Here is a 19,467-nt window from a genome sequence, read left to right on the forward strand (position 1 = left end):
ACATGTAAAAGAATGAAACTGGACCACTTTCTTACACCATACACAAAAATAAAATAAAAATCGATTAAAAACCTAAACATGAGAGACCTGAAACCATAAAAATCCTAGAAAAGTGCACAGGCAGTAATTTCTCTGACATCGACCACCACAACATTTTTCTAGATATGTCTCCTGAGGCAAGGAGAACAAAAGCAAAAACAAACTACTGGAACAACATCAGAATAAAAAGCCTCTGCACAGCAAAGAAAACCATCAAAAGAACAAAAAGACAACCTACTGAATGGGAGAAGATATTTGCAAGTGACATATCTGATAAAGGGTTAATATCCAAAATACATAAAGAACTTATACAACTCAACATTGAAAAACCCCCAAATAATCCAGTTAAAATAGGCAGAAGACCTGAATAGACATTTTTCCAAAGAAGACATACAGATTGCCAACAGAGACATAAAAAGATATTCAACATTACTAATCATCAGGGAAATGCAAACTGAAACCACAGTGAAAATATCACCACACACCTGTCAGAAGGGCTAAAATCAAAACCACAATAAATAACAAGCGTTCATGAAGATGTGGAGAGAAAGGAACTTTTGTGCACTGTTGGTGGGAATGCAAACTGCAGCCACTGTGGAAAACAGTATGGAGGTTACTTTAAAAATTAAAAATAGAGGGACACCTGGGTAGCTCAGTCAGTTAAATGCTCAGCTCTTGGTTTCTGCTCAGGTCATGATCTCAGGGTGGTGGGATCGAGCCCCGCATAGAGCTCTGCACTCAGCATGGAGTGTGCTTGAGATTCTCTCCCTCTGCCCCTCCCCTTGCTCAAGCTATCTCTTCTTTTCTCTCTCTCAAATAAATGAATCTTAAAAAAGTTAAAAATAGAAATACCATATGATCCAATAATTCCACTACTGGGTATTTACCCAAAGAAAATTATGCACCCCTGTGTTTATTGCAGCATTACTGACAATAGCTAAGATACAGAAGCAACCTAAGTATCTATCAATAGATCAATGGATAAGGAAGATTGCTTATCAAAAGATGAGTGGTTAAGAAATACACACACACCCCAGAGTATTACACAGGCATACCAAAGGCTGAGATCATGCCATTTGAAACAACATGGGTGGATTGAGACGGTATGTTAAGTGAAATAAGTCAGACTGAGAAAGACAAATACCATATGATTTCACTCATAAGTGGAATCTTAAAAAACAACAACAGCAACAACAAATGAATAAACAAAAAGCAGAATCAGACCTGTAAATACAGAGAACAAACTGATGGTTGCCAGAGGAAAAGAGTGATGGTTTGGATAAAATGGGTGAATGGGAGTGGGAGATATAGGCTTCCAGTTATTAAATGAATTAAGTCAGGAGAATAAAAGACACAGTATAAGGAATATAGTCAATGAGAGTGTAATAGCAATGTATCAGCACAGATGGTAGCTACACCTGTGAACATGGCATAATATAAAAACTTGTGCAATTACTATGTTGTATATCTAAAACTATTGTAACATTGTATGTCAACTATACTCAAAATTTTTTTGCTTTATATATTTCAGGGTTATGTTATATCTTCTGGTGATTTTCTCTTTTTCTTATACACTGTCATTAATCCTATAATTTCAAATTTATGAGATAGCTGGTATCATAATCCTCATTTTATGACGAAAAACACTGAAGCAGTATTTACAGATGTATATCTACATGAAATTTGTACATATGTTTGTGTACATAATTGTTACTATAAAGGTGAAATTGGGTTCCAACCCTGGCTTAAGAAGAGGACCAGGGATACCTGGGTGGCTTAGTCAGTTAAATGCCTGACTCTTGATCTCAGCTCAGGTCTTGATCTCAGGATTGTGAGTTCAAGCTTCGTGTCGGGCTCCACACTGGGCCTGGACGCTCCTTAAAAAAAGAGGACCAATGTAGAGACTAAGACTGATGATGTTAGAAAGTGGATTAGTATCCTTCAAAAGGGGAAATAACTTATAAATGAAAGAATGTGGAAGCAGAAAAAAATAAGGAATAGGGAAAACGTGACTGATGGAAGTTACAGTGGTAGAGCCCCTGATATGCAGAGTAGGACCTCAGAATTTACCATGACTTGTTTTTAAGTGAAGGACCTTTTCTCACTAATTTTTCTTTATCCTTAGAATCTACTGGAGTGCCAGTCAACTGCTAGACACTTGACAGATTATTTTTGATGTAAAATAAAATAAGAATCATGGTTTTGGGGGGGAAGACATCTGAAGTGTCTTGGAAAAGTTATTTTTCCTTTTTCACATTTCTTTGTACAATTTTAAAGGAATCAAATTTTAGTTATTTTTTTCTTTTGATAGTAAGGACCCAGGAACTTGAGCCCTACATCAGAGCACTGAGATAAAAATTTTGAAGCAGATTTTTCTGTTTGAACTATTTTACCTTCTTTTTTAGATTAAGTTAGAGTATGAAGGAACATTATTTTCTGAGTGGAGTGTGCCAGCAACTTGTTCTGTGAAAAATAAAAGGTAAGATTTTTGCTGTGAATGTCAATATAATGTGTGCATTTACACATAAAAACATATTCATATAGTGTAGACATTCAGATTCAGGGCTGCATTTGAATGCAAATTTCTTCCCATCACATAGATGTGAAAAGAAAGACAAAATCTCTTTGAAAATAGGATAGAAGTAAAATATTGCTATATTTTTTATTTTTCTTATTAACATACAATTGATGTTTTTAGGCTTAAAAAGTAGTAGGGGGATTTTTATTAATCTTGCATGTATCTATGCTTATTTATCTTCCTGTTCTTTTTAAATACTAGCTCACCCAAGACAGAACTGCGTTGTTTTTCTCCTGGTGTTCAGACTATAAGACCAATTGTCACGGGCCCAGTAAGTTGATTTTAATAAGTTATTAAACCTTGCATAATTATCTCCATTACATTTTATATTCCTTATTTTGAACTTTCAACCTGTTTTAAATAGTGTGTTAAGTATGAATAATTTATAAATAAGTATAAATAAATGTTAAATATAAATAAATAAGAATAATAAATATAAATATTGTCAATATGGCAATTTTCAGATATATCTCATAGCAGATTATAAGTTATGAAATGAGGGGCACCTTGGTGGTTCAGTTGGTTAGGCATCTGTCTTCAGCTCAGGTCATGATCCCAGGGTCCTGGGATGGAGCCCCGAGTTGGGCTCCCTGCTCAGCACGGAGTCTGCTTCTCCCTCACTCTCTCCCTCTGTGTGCTTTCTCTCTCAAATAAATAAATAAATCTTTAAAAAAATAAGTTATGAAATGATATGTGATTTTTACATTAGCCTTTTCATCAAGTATGTTAAAGCCCCATTTACCACATTAATGATAATAGTACTCCCCACTGAGTGGGTCTCATGTCTTATACTTTTATTACAATTCCTTGGATTAAAAGCCATTTCTAGCAAGTTTGTTTTTACTATATTTTCTTCAATTCCAGAGAGCATATGCGAATGCAAATACATGAGAGGGATGTTGAATCCTCTCTCATTTACAAAAAGAAAAAAAGAAAAAGTTAAGCATTAAAAACATTGGCTCTCTACTAATGAGTAACAAGTACTAGCCACGCACCTCATAGCTGATATTCCCATACAAGTGTGTCTAAAGCTACTGCTAGAGAGACTCCCTGTGACAAATCTTGTCTTTATTTTGGGGATTGAGCCTTCTTTTTAATTAATAATCTTTATTTTCAGAAAATAAATAGAGTGATGTGGGAGAGGCCAGATGAATATTAATTAATTCATTTTTCCAAAACTTGTAGATTGAAAAATATTTGAATTTCGCTTTTGAGTTTATGAATACTTACCAGGTTCATGGACAAAATTCCTAAGCAAGTAAAAGCTTACTCCTTTTCCTTTTGTTGTATGTTGGAAGCCCAAATGTGCAATGTTATATAGAAAATATGTACACACAAATACATGCATATATAAGAATATCTTTGTCATTTATGTATGGTGCCATCAGATCTCACAACTTTTAAGGATATACATGTAACTTTTGAAATATACTCAAAGGCACTCAGATACAACAACCAAAAATGTCTCCAATGTCCCCTGGCGAGCAAAATCATCTCTGATTCAGAACTATTACAGAAGAAAATTAACTGAATTGTGTTTCAGTGAGCAAGACTGTCTAGGAAAACTATTTACCTTTATACACTCAAAGAGAACACTTCGATTACCAGATGTGGTGTGGGGGCTTGGTTTCCATACAGACTATTTCTGACACCAGCAGAGTGTCCTACAATTCAGAGTTCTGGCATTTTCTACATGGAGTAACTTCACATCCCACAAGTTAAGGGCTCAGTCCCACAAGACTGCCCCACTTCACATGACAATTGCAAGTTCCAGTTTATCACCTAACTGACTGGCTATAAATCCAGGTTCCCACAACCTTCTCCTCAGGTTCAATAATGTGCTAGAACAGCTCAGAAAACTCGGGGAAAAACATTTGCCGGTTATAATAATAAAAGATATGATAAAGGATACAGATGAGCAGCCAGAAAAGAGGTACCTAGGGCAAGGTCTGGAAGGGCCCTGAGCACAAGAGTTCCTGTCCCTGTGGAGTTGGACTGTGTCACCCTGCCAGCATGTGGACGTGTTTACCAACCTGGAAGCACTCTGATTTTTATGGGGGCTTCAACACATAGGCATGATTAATCAACTCATTTTCTACTCCCTCTCCCCTCTCCAGAGGGTGGGAAGTTGACCTAAAGCTTCCAAGCTTCTAATGATGGCTTGGCCTTTCTAGGGACCATCCCATCCAGTAGCCCATCCAGAGTCGCCTCATTAGAATAAAAGGGGCTCTACGTCAGACCCTCCTGTCATTCAGCAGATTGTAAGAGTTGTAGGAGCTCTGCATCAGGCACCAGAGTCAAAGACCAAATATTAGCAGGAATGGGGTGCAAAGACTCATATGTACATGTTTCATGATTTCACAGAGACAAATATAACAGAAGGGCGCCTGGGTGGCTCAGTTGTTAGGCGTCTGCCTTTGGCTCAAGTCATGATCCCAGGGTTCTGGGATCAAACTAGGTATCTGGCTCCCTGCTCAGCAGGAAGCCTGCTTCCCCCTCTCCCACACCCCCTGCTTGTGTCTCCTCTCCTACTGGGTCTCTCTCTGTCAAATAAATAAATAAGATCTTTTAAAAAAATCCTGCTTAAAAAAAGACAAATATAACAGAAATAATAAGCTATCTAAATTTGTCACTCATGACAAATTAAATTCTTTTTTTTACAAATTAAATTCTTAATTACAAGGAGTAGCTAACAATATTCATTAGTTCTATTCTGAAATTTGTTCATTATACTTCCTCTGATCTTAGATAATTAATTTAGTTCCTCTGTGACTTTTATGACTATATCCAAATTTGTATTTATTTTAAAGTTACCTTTATATACCATAGTTTATTGTCCATTTGCTTTCAGGATTCAGAGGAAGAACGCAATTTGTCTGTGGACAGTTCCCATATTTGTTTCCTGTGGTATTATAAAGTCATGTAAGTAATGTAATACTGAATACAAAGATAACTAATGCTTTTTTTTAAAGTCCGAAGGCAGACATTTAACGACTGAGCCACCCAGACACCCCAATTAATGCTCTTTAAGAGTATTTAGCTTTGGGTACCTGGATTGCTCTGTCAGTTGAGCATCTGCCTTCAGCTCAGGTCATGATCCCAGAGTCCTGGGATCAAGGCCCACGTGGGGCTCCCTGCTCAATGGGGAGTCTACTTCTCCTCTGCTCTTATCCCCTGCTCATGCTCTCTCTCTCTCAAATAAATAAATAAAATATTTTTTATTTAAATATTTAAATACTTTAACTTTGAATTAGCCACAAATGGATTATCTGCATTATTATTTTCATATAAGCTTTTCATTCACCAACCAAGATATACTCAAATAAGATGCCAAACTAATATTGGGGAACAAACATTAAAAATAACAGTAGCAACCACTATTTGAACTTATACTTCTAAGGTTCAGACTTTATGTAAATTATCTCTCTCAATTTTCATAACAAATGCACAAATGTAAGTATTATTATCTTTATTTTATGAATGAGGAAATGTGAGCTTGGATAGGTTAAATAATTTGGATAAAAATACACAGCTACTAAAAGATAGCACTGGGATTTGACTCTGGTTTTTCAGACTACTGGGCTCTTTGATTTCCATTGTATACATCCTGTTCCAAAAGAATACTCTTTGTTTTGGATGGTTTCTCAAACCCATTTTAACATGAGAGTGAATGAACATAACTAAAAAGAGAAAACTGGCACAAGGGAAGATAATTAACTGCATTATAAAATTATTTGACAAGTTAAAAGCATCAATGAATCCAAATATTCTTCATTGTCAGAGTCAAGGCAATATCCTAAGCCCTGTATAGGATACAAACAACTGTCTTATGTGGCCCTTGCTCTCCAGATGACTATGATACACGTATTTTTTTTTTTTTTTTTGTCTACTTAACTTTCCTTCCTTTGGGAGAATCATCCCTCCCCTATTCTGTGATGAAATTAATTTCGTGTGATTGATATGGTACTAACTTCACAACCTCACATTTCATGGGCCACAGTAATTAGTTGAGGATTAACACATGACTCAGGCAGAACCAATCAGAATACTCGTGTCTTCAATAAAAAGCATGGTTCTTGCTGATGGTTGTCTTGGTTTACATGGTCCATTAAAGTCAGGTGGCTTGGCAGTTTCTGTGCACTTTTTGGATCGAAGTCCTGATAACTAGATTTTAGCAGGCCCTTCCAGGGGTACATATTTAGGCATTCCTCTCCAAATTATTACCACCTTCCCAGAGTCTTACCAAGAAGCAAGGACTGAGTCTCTGCTACTCCTGAAACTGGCAGACTTCTGTCCTTGTTGTGGGTTTCAGAAATGCCAATTACCAGGTTTCTCCTGTGGATTTTGAACCAACTGGGAAAAAGACAAGGGAAAATGTGGGGATAAAAATTCCTGATACAGCTGAACGGGAGAATAGAACCTGCTTCTCCGGCCATATGGGCTATTTTCTGCTTCCCCCAAGTAGAGACCATGGGGGACCATCAGAGAAGAGAATCTGCCAAAAAAGCATTTATAGACAGTTTCCGACATTTCCAATCTCATACATACTGAGCCCCAAGACCTGGTGAAAGAGATGGGCCTCCAGATTACCCTGATCTGGTTATGGATAATGAAAGCAAAATCAGAAGAAGCACTATCCAGGGGGACAGGTTAGCCCAAAAGAGAGAACTCAGTGGGAGCTAAGTGTTTTTCTGTTACATAGGTGGTAAAAATGTTCACAATCTGTTACCTGTAAAAATACCATTTAAAGAATAAGATGAAACTAATATCCAGGTATTCATCACACAAGTCAAGAAATAGAACATTATAGGTACCCTAAAATCTGCTACTTAGAAATGCAGAATCTGGGGCCTCATTCCCAAGCTCCTAAATCATTATGTGCATTTTAACAAGATCCTATAGACATTGTATATACATTACTGCTTAGGACGTACCACTCCTAGTGGGACATACCACTCCTAGTGGGACATACCACTCCAAGTAGAATTGACTAGAAGTAGGATATGCATTTGTTCAACTTTACTAGTTAATGCCTAATTGCTTTTTGAAAAGATAGTTCAAATGTACACCTCCACCAGCTGTGGATAGAAGTTCCCATTGTGCTGCATCCTCACCAACACTTAATATAATCTGACTTTTTAATTTGCCAATCTAGTAGATGTGAAATTATATCATTGTGCTTTTAATTTGCATTTCCCTGATTACTATTGAGCATATTTTCAGTTATTCATGAGGAATTTTTCTTTCCTCTCTGTAAAATGAACATTTTTACCCATTTTTGAGTTATTTTTATGTTCATAATAATTTACAAGATTTCATTACATTTTAATTACTAGGACATTATCTATACATTTCAACATGTATATTGAAGGAGTTCTATCCCAGTTTATGTAGCTTTTCACTTCTTATGATCTCTATTGATAACTTACATCCTTCCTGTTGTAGATGAATTTATCAACTCTTACCTTAATGGTTTTGTGAGTTTTTAAATCAATTTAAGAAATCTTTTACTCCGAGTTCATAAAAATAGCCTCCTATGTTGTTTTCTTAAAGTTCTTAATCCATCTGGAATTAGTTTTTGCATATGCTTTGAGATAGAGATCCAGTTTTATGTTTTTGACATGAATAATTAATTTTATCAGACCTAATTATTGAATAATGTATTTACCAATAATGCCTACTTTGTCGTAGATCAGTTTTCCGTGTATGCAGGTTTCTTCCCATCAGGCTATTCTGTTCAGCTGATCTATTTGTCTACTTAAATCAATACTACATTATCTTTATTACTATGATTTAATTTTGCAAATCTTGATAAGGCGCAGTGCACCTGGACTCTGACCCCAACTCTTGACCTTCTTCAGGAGTCTCTTAGCTATGTATTGGGCCCATTTTAACTGCCTATGAATTTTTAGAATTGGTTTGCCAAATTCCACAAAAACTCTAGTAGGGATTTTTATAATTGTCTAAATATTTAAATCAATTGGAGAGTCTTTCAATTCAAGAATAATGTATAATCTTCCATTTATTTAGGTCTTTTTACATGTCTGCCAATAAAATTTTATAATTTTTCATGTAAATGCCTGGACATTTTCATTAGACTTATTCCGAGATGCTTTATAATTTTGTTGCTATACACTCAATTTTTTAAAGTTGCATTTTCTAACCAGAACTTCCTATTGTATAGAACACAATTTACTTTTGAATATTGATTTTTGTATTCAGCAACCTTGCTAAATACTTATATTAATTCTAATAATTTATTTATATATTCTCTTGGAATTTTTACAAATCATATCACCTGCAAATAATGGTGGTTTGGTTTATCCCTTTCCAATAACCATGCCTTTTCTTTCATTCATTCTTACTGCATGGCTAGAATATTCAGTATTCTTACTGCACAGCTAAAAGGGTGAAAACAGGCTTCCTTACCGTATTCCTGATCTTAAAAGGGAGGCTCTCATTGTTTCACTATTTTGCAGAATATTTGTTGTAGATTATGAATTAACGTTTACCCAGGTAAGGAACTTCCCTTTTATTCTAAGTTAGTGGTGAATTTTTCTTAGGAATCAGTGCTGAAATTTATTCAGAGTTTTTTTCTGTTTGCACTTAAAAGCTCATATGGTTTTCCTGTTTTACTATGTTAATGATGAAAAATAGTTATTAATATTCATACATTAAACTTACCTTGTGTTTCTAGAATAAGCCAACTTTGTCTTGATGAATTATTTCATATACATTGATGGATTTTGTTTGTTAATTTTCTGTTCAGATTTTTTTGGTGTAAATACTCATAAGTGAAGTTAGCCTGTGGTTTTACTCTCATTGTACTATCATTTTCCACATTTGCTATCAAGACTGTGGTAGACTCACAACATAAGTTAGGAATAGTCATTCTTTTCCATTCCTAGAGACTTTGTGTGAGATTGAAATACATATGTTCTTTGAGTATTCAATGGAAATTTACATGGAAGTTTACTTGAATCTAGATTGTGTGTGTGTGTGTGTGTGTGTGTGTGTGTGTGTGTGTAGAAGGATTTCCTAAGTGTTAATTCAACTTTTTAATGGTCATAATGCTATTTTGGAATTCTAATTATTGCAAAATCCATTTTTGTAAGTAGTATTTTTCTAGAAATTTATCCATGTCTTCAGTTAGCAATTTATCATCAACTTTAATATCAAAAATTACTATCCTCCTATATATTTTGGTCTCTGAGGTAGTTGTAGTTACACTTCTGTTTTAACATTTCTAATAATTTTATTTGTATCTTCCTTTGTTTCCATGTCCTTGTGGTATTTCTATTTTATTAGTCTTTTAGACTAGTCAAAAGAACCATCTTTTGGCTTTGTTGAGCTTTTCTCTCTCAGCTCATACTTCCATTATTTCCTTCTTTGAGTTTGTTTTTCTAAAACTTAAATTGGCTATTTAGTCCATTAGCCTTGAGGCTTTTTTCTGAATGTGTATGTTTAAGGCAATCAATTTTCTTCTAAGCACCTTTGTAACTGCTTCAAGTATTGCAAATACCTCCTAATTGTGATTTTTCATTTTTCATTTGCTCAGAAATAATTTTCTAATCCCTGCTACAATTTGTTTGACCAATGACTTGTTTAGAAATGCATTTTTCAATTTACAAGCACATGAGTGTTTCTAATTATTGTTTTTTATTTATAACCTAATTGTATTTTGATCAGGGAAGTGCCAGAGTCTAATTTTTGGTCTAGCATTTAATCAGTTTTTATAAATGTCCCATGTGAACCTAAAGAAAATATATTTTCCTTGTTGGGTCAAGTATTGTATTCACAATTGTATTCAGGTTTGTTATGTGAACTGTTCAGATCTTCTGCATACTTATTTGACTCATTGTCAGCTTGATCTATCAATTAATGAGAGGGTTCTGCTCAGATGTCCCAGTAGGATGGTAGATGTGTTATTGTTCCTTGTAGGTAACTACGTTTTTGTTTTATATTTTGAGGTTATCTTTTAGGTATATGTAACTTCAGAATTATTGAGCCTTTTTAAAGAATTGAAACTTTATTTGTAGTGATGTTGCTTCTTACTTGTAATCTTTTTTAATTTTTTTTTCCTTATGTTCTGCTTTGTTTTATTCATGGGTCTTTATTCATTGATTTTCAAGTTCTCTATAAACTTACATTTTAAGAGTTTCATTTATGAATGCTGTGAAACTGGATTTGCTGTTTCCTAGTACAACGATCTTTTAATTGGTTTAGTGCATTTATCTTTACTGTGATTACTTAAGTATTTAAATTTATAACTGTGGTAGCAATAAATGTGCTTTCCATTTACCTGCTTAAAACCCTTTACGTCTTTAGAATGTTTTAATCCTGACCATGCCTTCGTCAATATTTTCATTACAGTCAGTTCCTTTCTCCTTTTTTCTTGGCTTTCTTTTTTTTCCTGATTCAAATTTCCTTCATACTTATTTAGAAATTATGAACTGTATGTCTATCTTACATGATACTCCAGTAATTTTAACGTGTATTGAGTCTAAATTTAACTTATTCTTCTCTCAAACAATGCAAGAATCTTTAGAATACTTTAATTTGATATACCTCTTTCAACTTGTATGCCTTTGTATTCAGTATTTTAGTTCTAGTTTATTTTTATACTCTCAAATTTGACATTATTATTACTGTATTTTACCTTTATACAAGAATTTCTCTTATGTCTCAGAGACATAAGAGATGTCTCAATGCTCTCTGAGTTTACTTCTGCCTGAAATACTTCATTTAGTATTTCAACTAGTGAGGTAACTGTAGTGACTGTAGTGACTGTAGTGACTACCGTCAATGGTAAATACTCAGCTTTTGTTTGTCATAAAATGTTTTTATTAAATTTTATTCCTGAAAGAGAGTTTTGGTGGGTAAATAATTCTAGTTTCACAGTTATTTTCTCTCAGATTATGAAGACATTTTTCTACTTTGTTCATCTCATATTATTAATCATCAGGATGGTTACATTTCCTTTGTAGATTATCTTTTCTTCCCCATGTGGTTGCTTTTGAGATATTCCACATTTGCTAAAAAATTGCTAAATTACTATGATTTGTGAAGTTATAGTACTATGATTTGTGATTGGGATAGACAACTACATATACCATACAATCATCATATAAAACAATATATAGAATATTTCAGCCTTCTCAGAAAGTTTGCTTTTACAATCTCTTTACCCCTACAGGCAGCCACTGTTCTGATTTATATCACTATAGCTTAGCTTTCCCATTCTTGAATTTTATATAAATGTAATTATAATGTATGTACTCTTCTGTATCTGGCTTCTTTTTTTAATTTTAATTTTTTTTTTTTTGAGAGAGAGAGAGAGAGAGCACATGCCCATGAGCAGGGGGAGGGACAGGGAGAGGGGGGAGGAACAGAGAGAGGGAGGAGGGGAAAGAGAGGAGAGAGAGAGAATCCTGAGCAAGCTCCATGCTCAGCTTGGCTCAGAGCCTGACACGGGACTTGATCTCACCACTGGGAGATCATGACCTGAGAGGAAACCAACAGACAGATTCTTAACTGACTGAGCCACCCAGGCAGCACTGTATCTGGCTTCTTATCTTCAGTATAAGACTACTGAGACAAATCCATGTTGTTGTAGGTTTCGGTGGTTTGTTCCTTTTTATTTTTAAATAGTATTATTATATAATAACACCTCAATTTGTTTATCCATTCTTCTTTGTTGTTCCATATTTGGGTTTTATCCAGTTTGGGGCTTTTATGAATAGAGCTCCTGTGTACACTTTTGTACAAGTCTTTTTGCAGATGTAGATTTTCATTTCTTTTTCAGGGGTAGAATTTCTGGATCATGGGATAGGCAAATATTAAACTTTGTAAGAAAGAGTCAAATCACTTTCCAAAGCAATTACTTACCAGCAATGTATAAGCATTCCAATTGCTCCATATTTCTACCAATATTTGGTGTTTTCATTACAATGGCAATTAAGTGGTATGTCTTTTTTTTAATTCAGTTTTTAATTTAAATTCTAGTTAGTTAATGTATATGGTAAAATTGGTTTCAGGTGTAGAATTTAGTGATTCATTATTTAACATATAATACCCAATGCTCATTACAACAACAATCTCCTTAACACCCATCACCCATTTAGCGCATCCTCCACCCATCTCTCCTCCAGCAACCCTTAGTTTGTTCTCTGTAGTTGAGTCTTTTATGGTTTGCTTCCTTTTTTTTTCCTTCCCCATGTTCATCTACTTTGTTTCTTAAATTCTACATATGAGTGAAATCATATGGTATTTGTCTTTCTCTGACTGACCTGTTTCACTTAGCATAATGCACTGTAGCTCTATCCACAGTGTCACAAATGGCAAGATTTCACTCTTTTTGATGGGTGAGTAATATTCCATTGCGTGTGTGTGTGTGTGTGTGTGTGTGTGTGTGTGTGTGTGTGTGTGTATACCACATCTTCTTTATCCATTCATCAGTTGATGGACATTTGGACTCTTAACATAGTTCGGCTATTGTTGATAATGCTGCTATAAACATCAGGGTGCATGTGCCCCTTCAAATCTGTATTTTTGTGTTCTTTGGATAAATACCTAGTAATGCAATTTCCGGGTCATGGGATAGTTCTGTTTTTAACTTTTTGAGGAATCTCCATACTGTTTTCCACAGTGGCTGCACCAGTTTGCATTTCCACCCACAGTGTATGAGTGTTCCCCTTTCTACCCATCTTTATCAACTTCTGTTGTTTCCTGTGTTGTTAGTTTTAGCCATTCTGACAGGTGTGAGGTATATCTCATCGTGATTTTGATTTGTATTTCCTTGATGATAAGTGATGTTGAGTGTCTTTTCATGTGTCTGTTAGCCATCTGTAGGTCTTCCTTGGAAAAATGTTCATATCTTCTGCCCATTTCTTAACTGGATTATTTATTTTGAGGTGTTGAGTTTCATAAGTTCTTTATAGATTTTGGATACTAACCCTTTATCAGATATGTCATTTGCAAATATCTTCTCCCTTTCCATAGGTTGTCTTTCAGTTTTGTTGATTGTTTCCTTCACTGTGCAAAAGATTTTTTTTTTAAGATTTTATTTATTTATTTGACAGAGAGAGCGAGAGAGCACAAGTAGGGGGAACAGTAGAGGGAGAGGGAGAAGCAGGCTCCCCGCCAAGCAGGGAGCCTGATGTGGGGCTCGATCCCAGGACCCTGAGATCATGACCTGAGCTGAAGGCAGACGCTTAACCATCTGAGCCACCCAGGCGCCCCTGTGCAGAAGGTTTTTATCTTGATGAAGGCCCAGTCATTGTTGTTTATATTTGCATTTCCTTGATGACTAATGATGTTGAGTATTTTTCATGAGCTTATTGACCACTCCCAAATGACCTTTTGCAAATTACATGTTCAAGTCTTTTACCTAGTTTTTGATTGGGTTGTTTGTCCTTTGACCATTAATTTGTAGTATTTCTTTATACAAGTCCTATGTCATATATATGTTTTGTGAATATTGGCTATTTGGGGTCTTCGGTGGCTCCATACACATTTTAGAATTGTTTCTTCTGTTTCTGTGGGAAATTTGATAGGGATTTTATTGAATCTATAGGTTTTGGGTAGTATGAATACTGTGATATTAACTCTCCTGATCCATGAACATGGGATATATTTCCATTTATTTGGGTCATCTTCAATTTCTTTTTATCAATGTCATAGTTTTTGGTGTATAGATCTTTCACTTCCTTGGTTAAACTTGTTACTAAGTATTTTATTGTTTTTGATGCTATTGTAAATGGAATTGTTTTCTTCCCCTTTTTCAGATTGTTTATTGTTAGTGTATAGAAACACAACTTATTTCTGCATGTTGATTTCATATGCTTCAACTTTACTAAACTTGATTATTTTTAACAGTTTCTTGGTGGAGTCTTTAGGATTTTCTATATATAAGATCATATCAGCAAGCAGAGACAATTTACCTTCTCCCTTTCTGATTTGGATGCCTTTTATTTCTTTTTCTTGCCTGATTGCTCTGGTTAAGATTTCCTATACTGTGTTGAATAGGAGTGGTGAGAGTGGGAACTCTAGTCTTGTTCTTGATCTTAGAGGAAAATTTTCAACCTTTCACCATTGACTATTATGTTAGCTATGGGCTTGCATATATCACCATTATTATGTTGAGTTATGTTCTCTCTATACCCAATTTGTTGAGAGTTTTTATTAAGAAAGGATGTTGTATTTTGTCAAATGTTTTTCTGCATGTTTTGAAATGATCATATGATTTTATCTTTCATTCTATTAATGTGGTGTATCACATTTATTGATCTGTATATGCTGAACCATCCTTTCATCCAGAAATACATTTCATTTGATCATCATGTATGATCCTTTCAATATGCTGTTGAATTCAGTTTACTAGTATGTTGTTGAGAATTTTCGCATCTATTCATCATCATTTCTTGTAGTGTCATTTTCTGATTCATATCAGGGTAATGCTGGCCTTATGAAATGAGTTTTGGAGTTTCCTCCTCTTCAGTTTTTTGGAAGAGTTTGAAGGATTGTCATTCATTCTTCTTGAAATATTTGATAGAATTTACTAGTGAAGCCATCTATTCCTGGGCTTTTCTTTGATGAAAGATTTGTTCTTACTGATTCAATCCCCGACTCATTATTAGTCTGTCAGATGTTTTACTTCCTCCTGATTTAGTCTTGGTAGATGATATCTTTTTAGTAATTTCTTTCTTTCTTCTAGATTGTGAAGTATATTGGTCTATAATTGTTCATAGTAGTCTCTTATGGTCATCTGCTTTTCTGTAGAATTTGTAGTAATGTCTACACTTTCATTTCTGATTTTAGTAGTTTGAGTATTCTTTTTCCTTAATTTAGTTAAAGTTTCACCAATTTTGTTTATCTTTTCAAAAAACAATTCTTAGTTTTGTTGATCTTTTCTGTTGTTTTTCTGGTCTCCATTTATTTCTGCTCTGATCTTTGTTATTTCCATTTTTCTGCTAACTTTGGGCTTAGCTTTTTCTTCTTTTTCTAGTTCCTTGAAGTACAAACTTAGGTTGATTACTTTAGATCTTTCTTTTTCCTTAGTGTGGGTATTTACCACTCTAAATGCCTCTTCTTGAACTATTTTTTTGCATCCCATAAGTTTGTTAGATTGTGTTTTCTTTTTCATTTGTTTCAAGATATTTTTTGAATTTCCTTTTGATTTCATCTTTGATTCATTGGTTGTTCACTGTGTTTTTAATGTCCACATATTTGTGAATTTTCCAGTTTTCCTCCTGTTACTGATCTAGTTTTACTATTGTGGTCATAAAAGATATATGGTATGATTTCAATATTTCAAAATTTTCTAAGACTTATTTTTTTTAACCTAACATTTGATCTATCCTGGGGAATGTTCCATGTGTGCTCAAGAAGAGTGTGTATTCCGTTGCTGTTGGATGGAATATTCTGTTTAGGTCTGTTAGGTCCATTTGGTCTAAACTATGGTTCAAGGCCAACTTTCCCTTATTGATTATCTATCTAGATGATCTATCCATTGTTGAAAATGGAGTACTGAAGGTCCCCTACTATTATTATATTATTGTGTATTGCTCCCTTCAGATCTGTTAGTATTTGCTTATGTATGGTGCTCTGATGTTGGGAGTATACATATTTACAACTGTTATATCCTCTTGAGGAATTGGCTTCTTTATTATTACATAATTACTTTCTTTGTCTCTTATTAAACTTTTTAACTTATAATCTATTTTGTCTGATGTAAATATAGCTACCCCACTCTATTCTGGTTTCCACTTGCATGAGCCGTCTTTTTCTATCCCTTCACTTTGAACCTATATATGTCCTTGAAGCTGAAGTGAGTCTTTTATAAGCAGCATATAATGGGGTCTTATTTTTTATAAATGCAGCCATTCTATACCTTTGATTGGAGAATTTAATCCATTTACATTAAAAGTGATTATTGTTAGGTAAGGACTTACCAATTCCATTTTATTAATCATTTCCCTGCTGTTTTGTATTCTTCTGCTCTTTTCTTCCTCTCTCCCTGTCCCTTTGTAAATTGATGATTTTCCACAATGGTATACTTTGATTCCCTTCTCTTTATCTTGTGTGTACCTATGATAGCTGGGTTTTGTTTTGTTTTCTTTTCGCTGTGGTTTCCCTTTGGCTTACTTGAAACATCTGTCTATTTGTGGCTGATAGCAGCTTACCTTCTATCACATTCAAAACTCTATGATTTTATTTCCCCACCCCATATTTTATGTTTTTCTGTCACTGTTTACATCTCTTTAAAATTTTTAGTGTATTTTTATGTTTATTTTTTTATTCAAATATTATTAAGATACAGTGTTATAATAGCTTCAGGTGTACACTATAATGATTCAATAATTCTATACATTCGCAGTGCTAGCCCCTCCCTCTGGCAACCATCAGTTTGTTCTCTATATTTAAGAGTCTGGTTTTTGTCTCTTTTTTTTTTCTTTGCTTGTTTGTCTGTTTCTTAAAGAGCACATGTAATGAAATCATATGATAATTTTCTTTCTCTGACTGACTTATTTATCTTAGCATTATACTCTCTGTGTCCACCCATGTTGTTGCAAATGGCAAGATTTTATCTCATTTTTATAGCTGAGTACTAATCTGTTATATATATACCATATCTATAGATGGACATTTGGGTTGCTTCCATATTTTGACTATTGTAAATAATGCTGCAATAAACATATAGGTGCATATATCTTTTCAAATTAATGATTTCCTTTTCTTTGGGTAAATACCCAGCAGTAGAATTACTGGATGATGTGGTAATTCTATGTTTAATTTTTTTGTTAATTTCTTTATCTCAGAAGGGCTGCACCAATTTGCATTCCCATCAACAGTGCATGACAGTTCCTTTTCCTCCACATCCTAACACTTATTATTATTTGTTGTGTTTTTTATTCTAGCCATTCTGACAGATGTGAGGCAATATCTCACTTGGTTTTGATTCGAATTTTCCTGATGATTAATGATGTTGAACATCTTTTCATGTCTCCATTGGCCATCCATATGTCTTCTTTGGAAAAATATCTACTTGGGTCCTCTGCTCATTTTTTAACTGGATTATTTCAGTTTTTATGGTGTTGAGTTGTGTAAGTTCTTTGTGTATTTTGGATATTAACCTGTTACTGGATATATACATTGCAGATATCTTCTCTTATTCAGTAAGTTGCCTTCTTATTTTGTTGATGGTTTCCTTTGCTGTGTCAAAGCTTTTTACTTTGATGTAATCTCAATAGTTTAATTTTGCTTTTGTTTCCCCCAACTAAGGAGACATATCTAGGAAAATGTTTCTACTGATGATAAGAAATTACTGCCTGTGTTTTCTTCTAGAGTTTTATAGTTTCAGGTCTCACATTTAGGTCTTTAATCCATTTTGAGTTTATTTTTGTGCATGGTATAAGACAGTGGTCTGGTTTCATTCTTCTATATGTAGCTGTCCAGTTTCCCCAGCACTGTTTATTGAAAAGACTGTCCTTTCTGCATTGTATATTTTAGTATCTTTTGTCATAGATTAATTGAACATAAAAGTATGGATTTATTTCTAGGATGTCTATTCTGTTCTATTGCTCTTTGTGTCTATTTTTGTGTCTATACCATACTGTTTTGATTACTACCACTCTGTAGGATATCTTGAAATCTGAAATTGTGATACCTCCACCTTTGTTGTTCTATATCAAGATCGCTTTGACTGTTTGGGGTCTTTTGTGGTTCCATACAAATTTTAGGATTATTTGCTCTGGTTCTGTGGAAAATGCTGTTGGTATTTTGATAGTGATTGCATTAAATCTGTAGATTGCTTTGGGTAGTATGGACATTTTAACAATATTGATTCTCCCAATCCATGAACATGGACTCTCTTTCCATTTGTTTGTGTCCTCTTCAATTTCTTTCATCAGTGTTTTACAGTTTTCAGAGCATAGGCCTTTCATCTCCTTTATTAAGTTTATTCTTAGGTATTTTATTCTTTTTGGTGTAATTATAAATGGGATTATTTTCCTAATTTCTCTTTCTGCTGTTTCATTATTAGGATATAGAAATGCAACAGATTTCTGTATATTAATTTTGTATCCCGAAACTTCACTGAATTCACTTACCAGGTCTAGTAGTTTTTGGTGGAGTCTTTAGGATTTACTATATTATAGTGTCATATCATTGGGAAATATTGATAATTTTACTTCTTCTTTCCTAATTTGTATGCCTTTTATTTCTTTTTCTTGTCTGATTGCTGTGGCTAGAACTTCTAGTACTATGTTGAATAAAAGCAATGAGAGTGGACATCCTTGTCTTGTTCCTGTCCTTGGACCTGACCCTGGAGGGAAAGCTCTCAGTTTTTCACCATTGAGTATGATGTTAGCTACAGCTTTTTAATATATGACCTTTATTTTGCTGAGGTATGTTCCCTCTAAACCTAGTTTTTATAATGAATGAATGTTATACTTTGTCAAATGGTTTTTCTGCATCAGTTGAGATGATGATATGCGTTTTTATCCTTTCTCTTGTTAATGTGATGTGTCATTATTTGTTAATAATGAACCACCTTTGCATCCCAAGAATAAATCCCACTTGATCATGGTGAATGATTTTTTAAATTCATTGTTGGATTTGTTTTGCTGATATTTTGTTGAGAATTTTTACATCTGTGATCAGAGATATTGGCCTGTAGTTCTCTTTTTTTCTTATAGTGACTTTGTCTGTTTTGGTATCAGGGCGATGCTGGCCTCACAGAATGAATTTGGAAGCTTCCCTTCCTTTTCTATTTTTTGGGATAGTTTGAGAAGAATAGGTATTACTTCTTTAAATGTTTGGTAGAACTTACCTGTGAAGCTATCTGTTCC

The 19,467-nt window shown here is 34.2% G+C and overlaps 1 protein-coding gene across 2 annotated transcripts in view; it reads left to right on the forward strand.

Annotated features, from left to right (window-relative positions):
• Positions 1 to 19,467, forward strand: part of CATSPERE (catsper channel auxiliary subunit epsilon) — a 173,246-nt gene that overhangs the window by 29,425 nt on the left and 124,354 nt on the right. The window contains exons 3-5 of one of the 2 annotated variants that reach the window (XM_027612349.1): positions 2,445 to 2,518; positions 2,819 to 2,888; positions 5,469 to 5,539. In XM_027612349.1, coding sequence (XP_027468150.1) covers positions 2,445 to 2,518; positions 2,819 to 2,888; positions 5,469 to 5,539 — 215 coding nt within the window. The remainder of the gene's footprint in view (positions 1 to 2,444; positions 2,519 to 2,818; positions 2,889 to 5,468; positions 5,540 to 19,467) is intronic. The other variant, XM_027612351.1, reaches the window with a different exon arrangement.

This window comes from Zalophus californianus, chromosome 10, assembly GCF_009762305.2.
Source record: "Zalophus californianus isolate mZalCal1 chromosome 10, mZalCal1.pri.v2, whole genome shotgun sequence".
Taxonomy (NCBI): Eukaryota; Metazoa; Chordata; class Mammalia; order Carnivora; family Otariidae; genus Zalophus; species Zalophus californianus.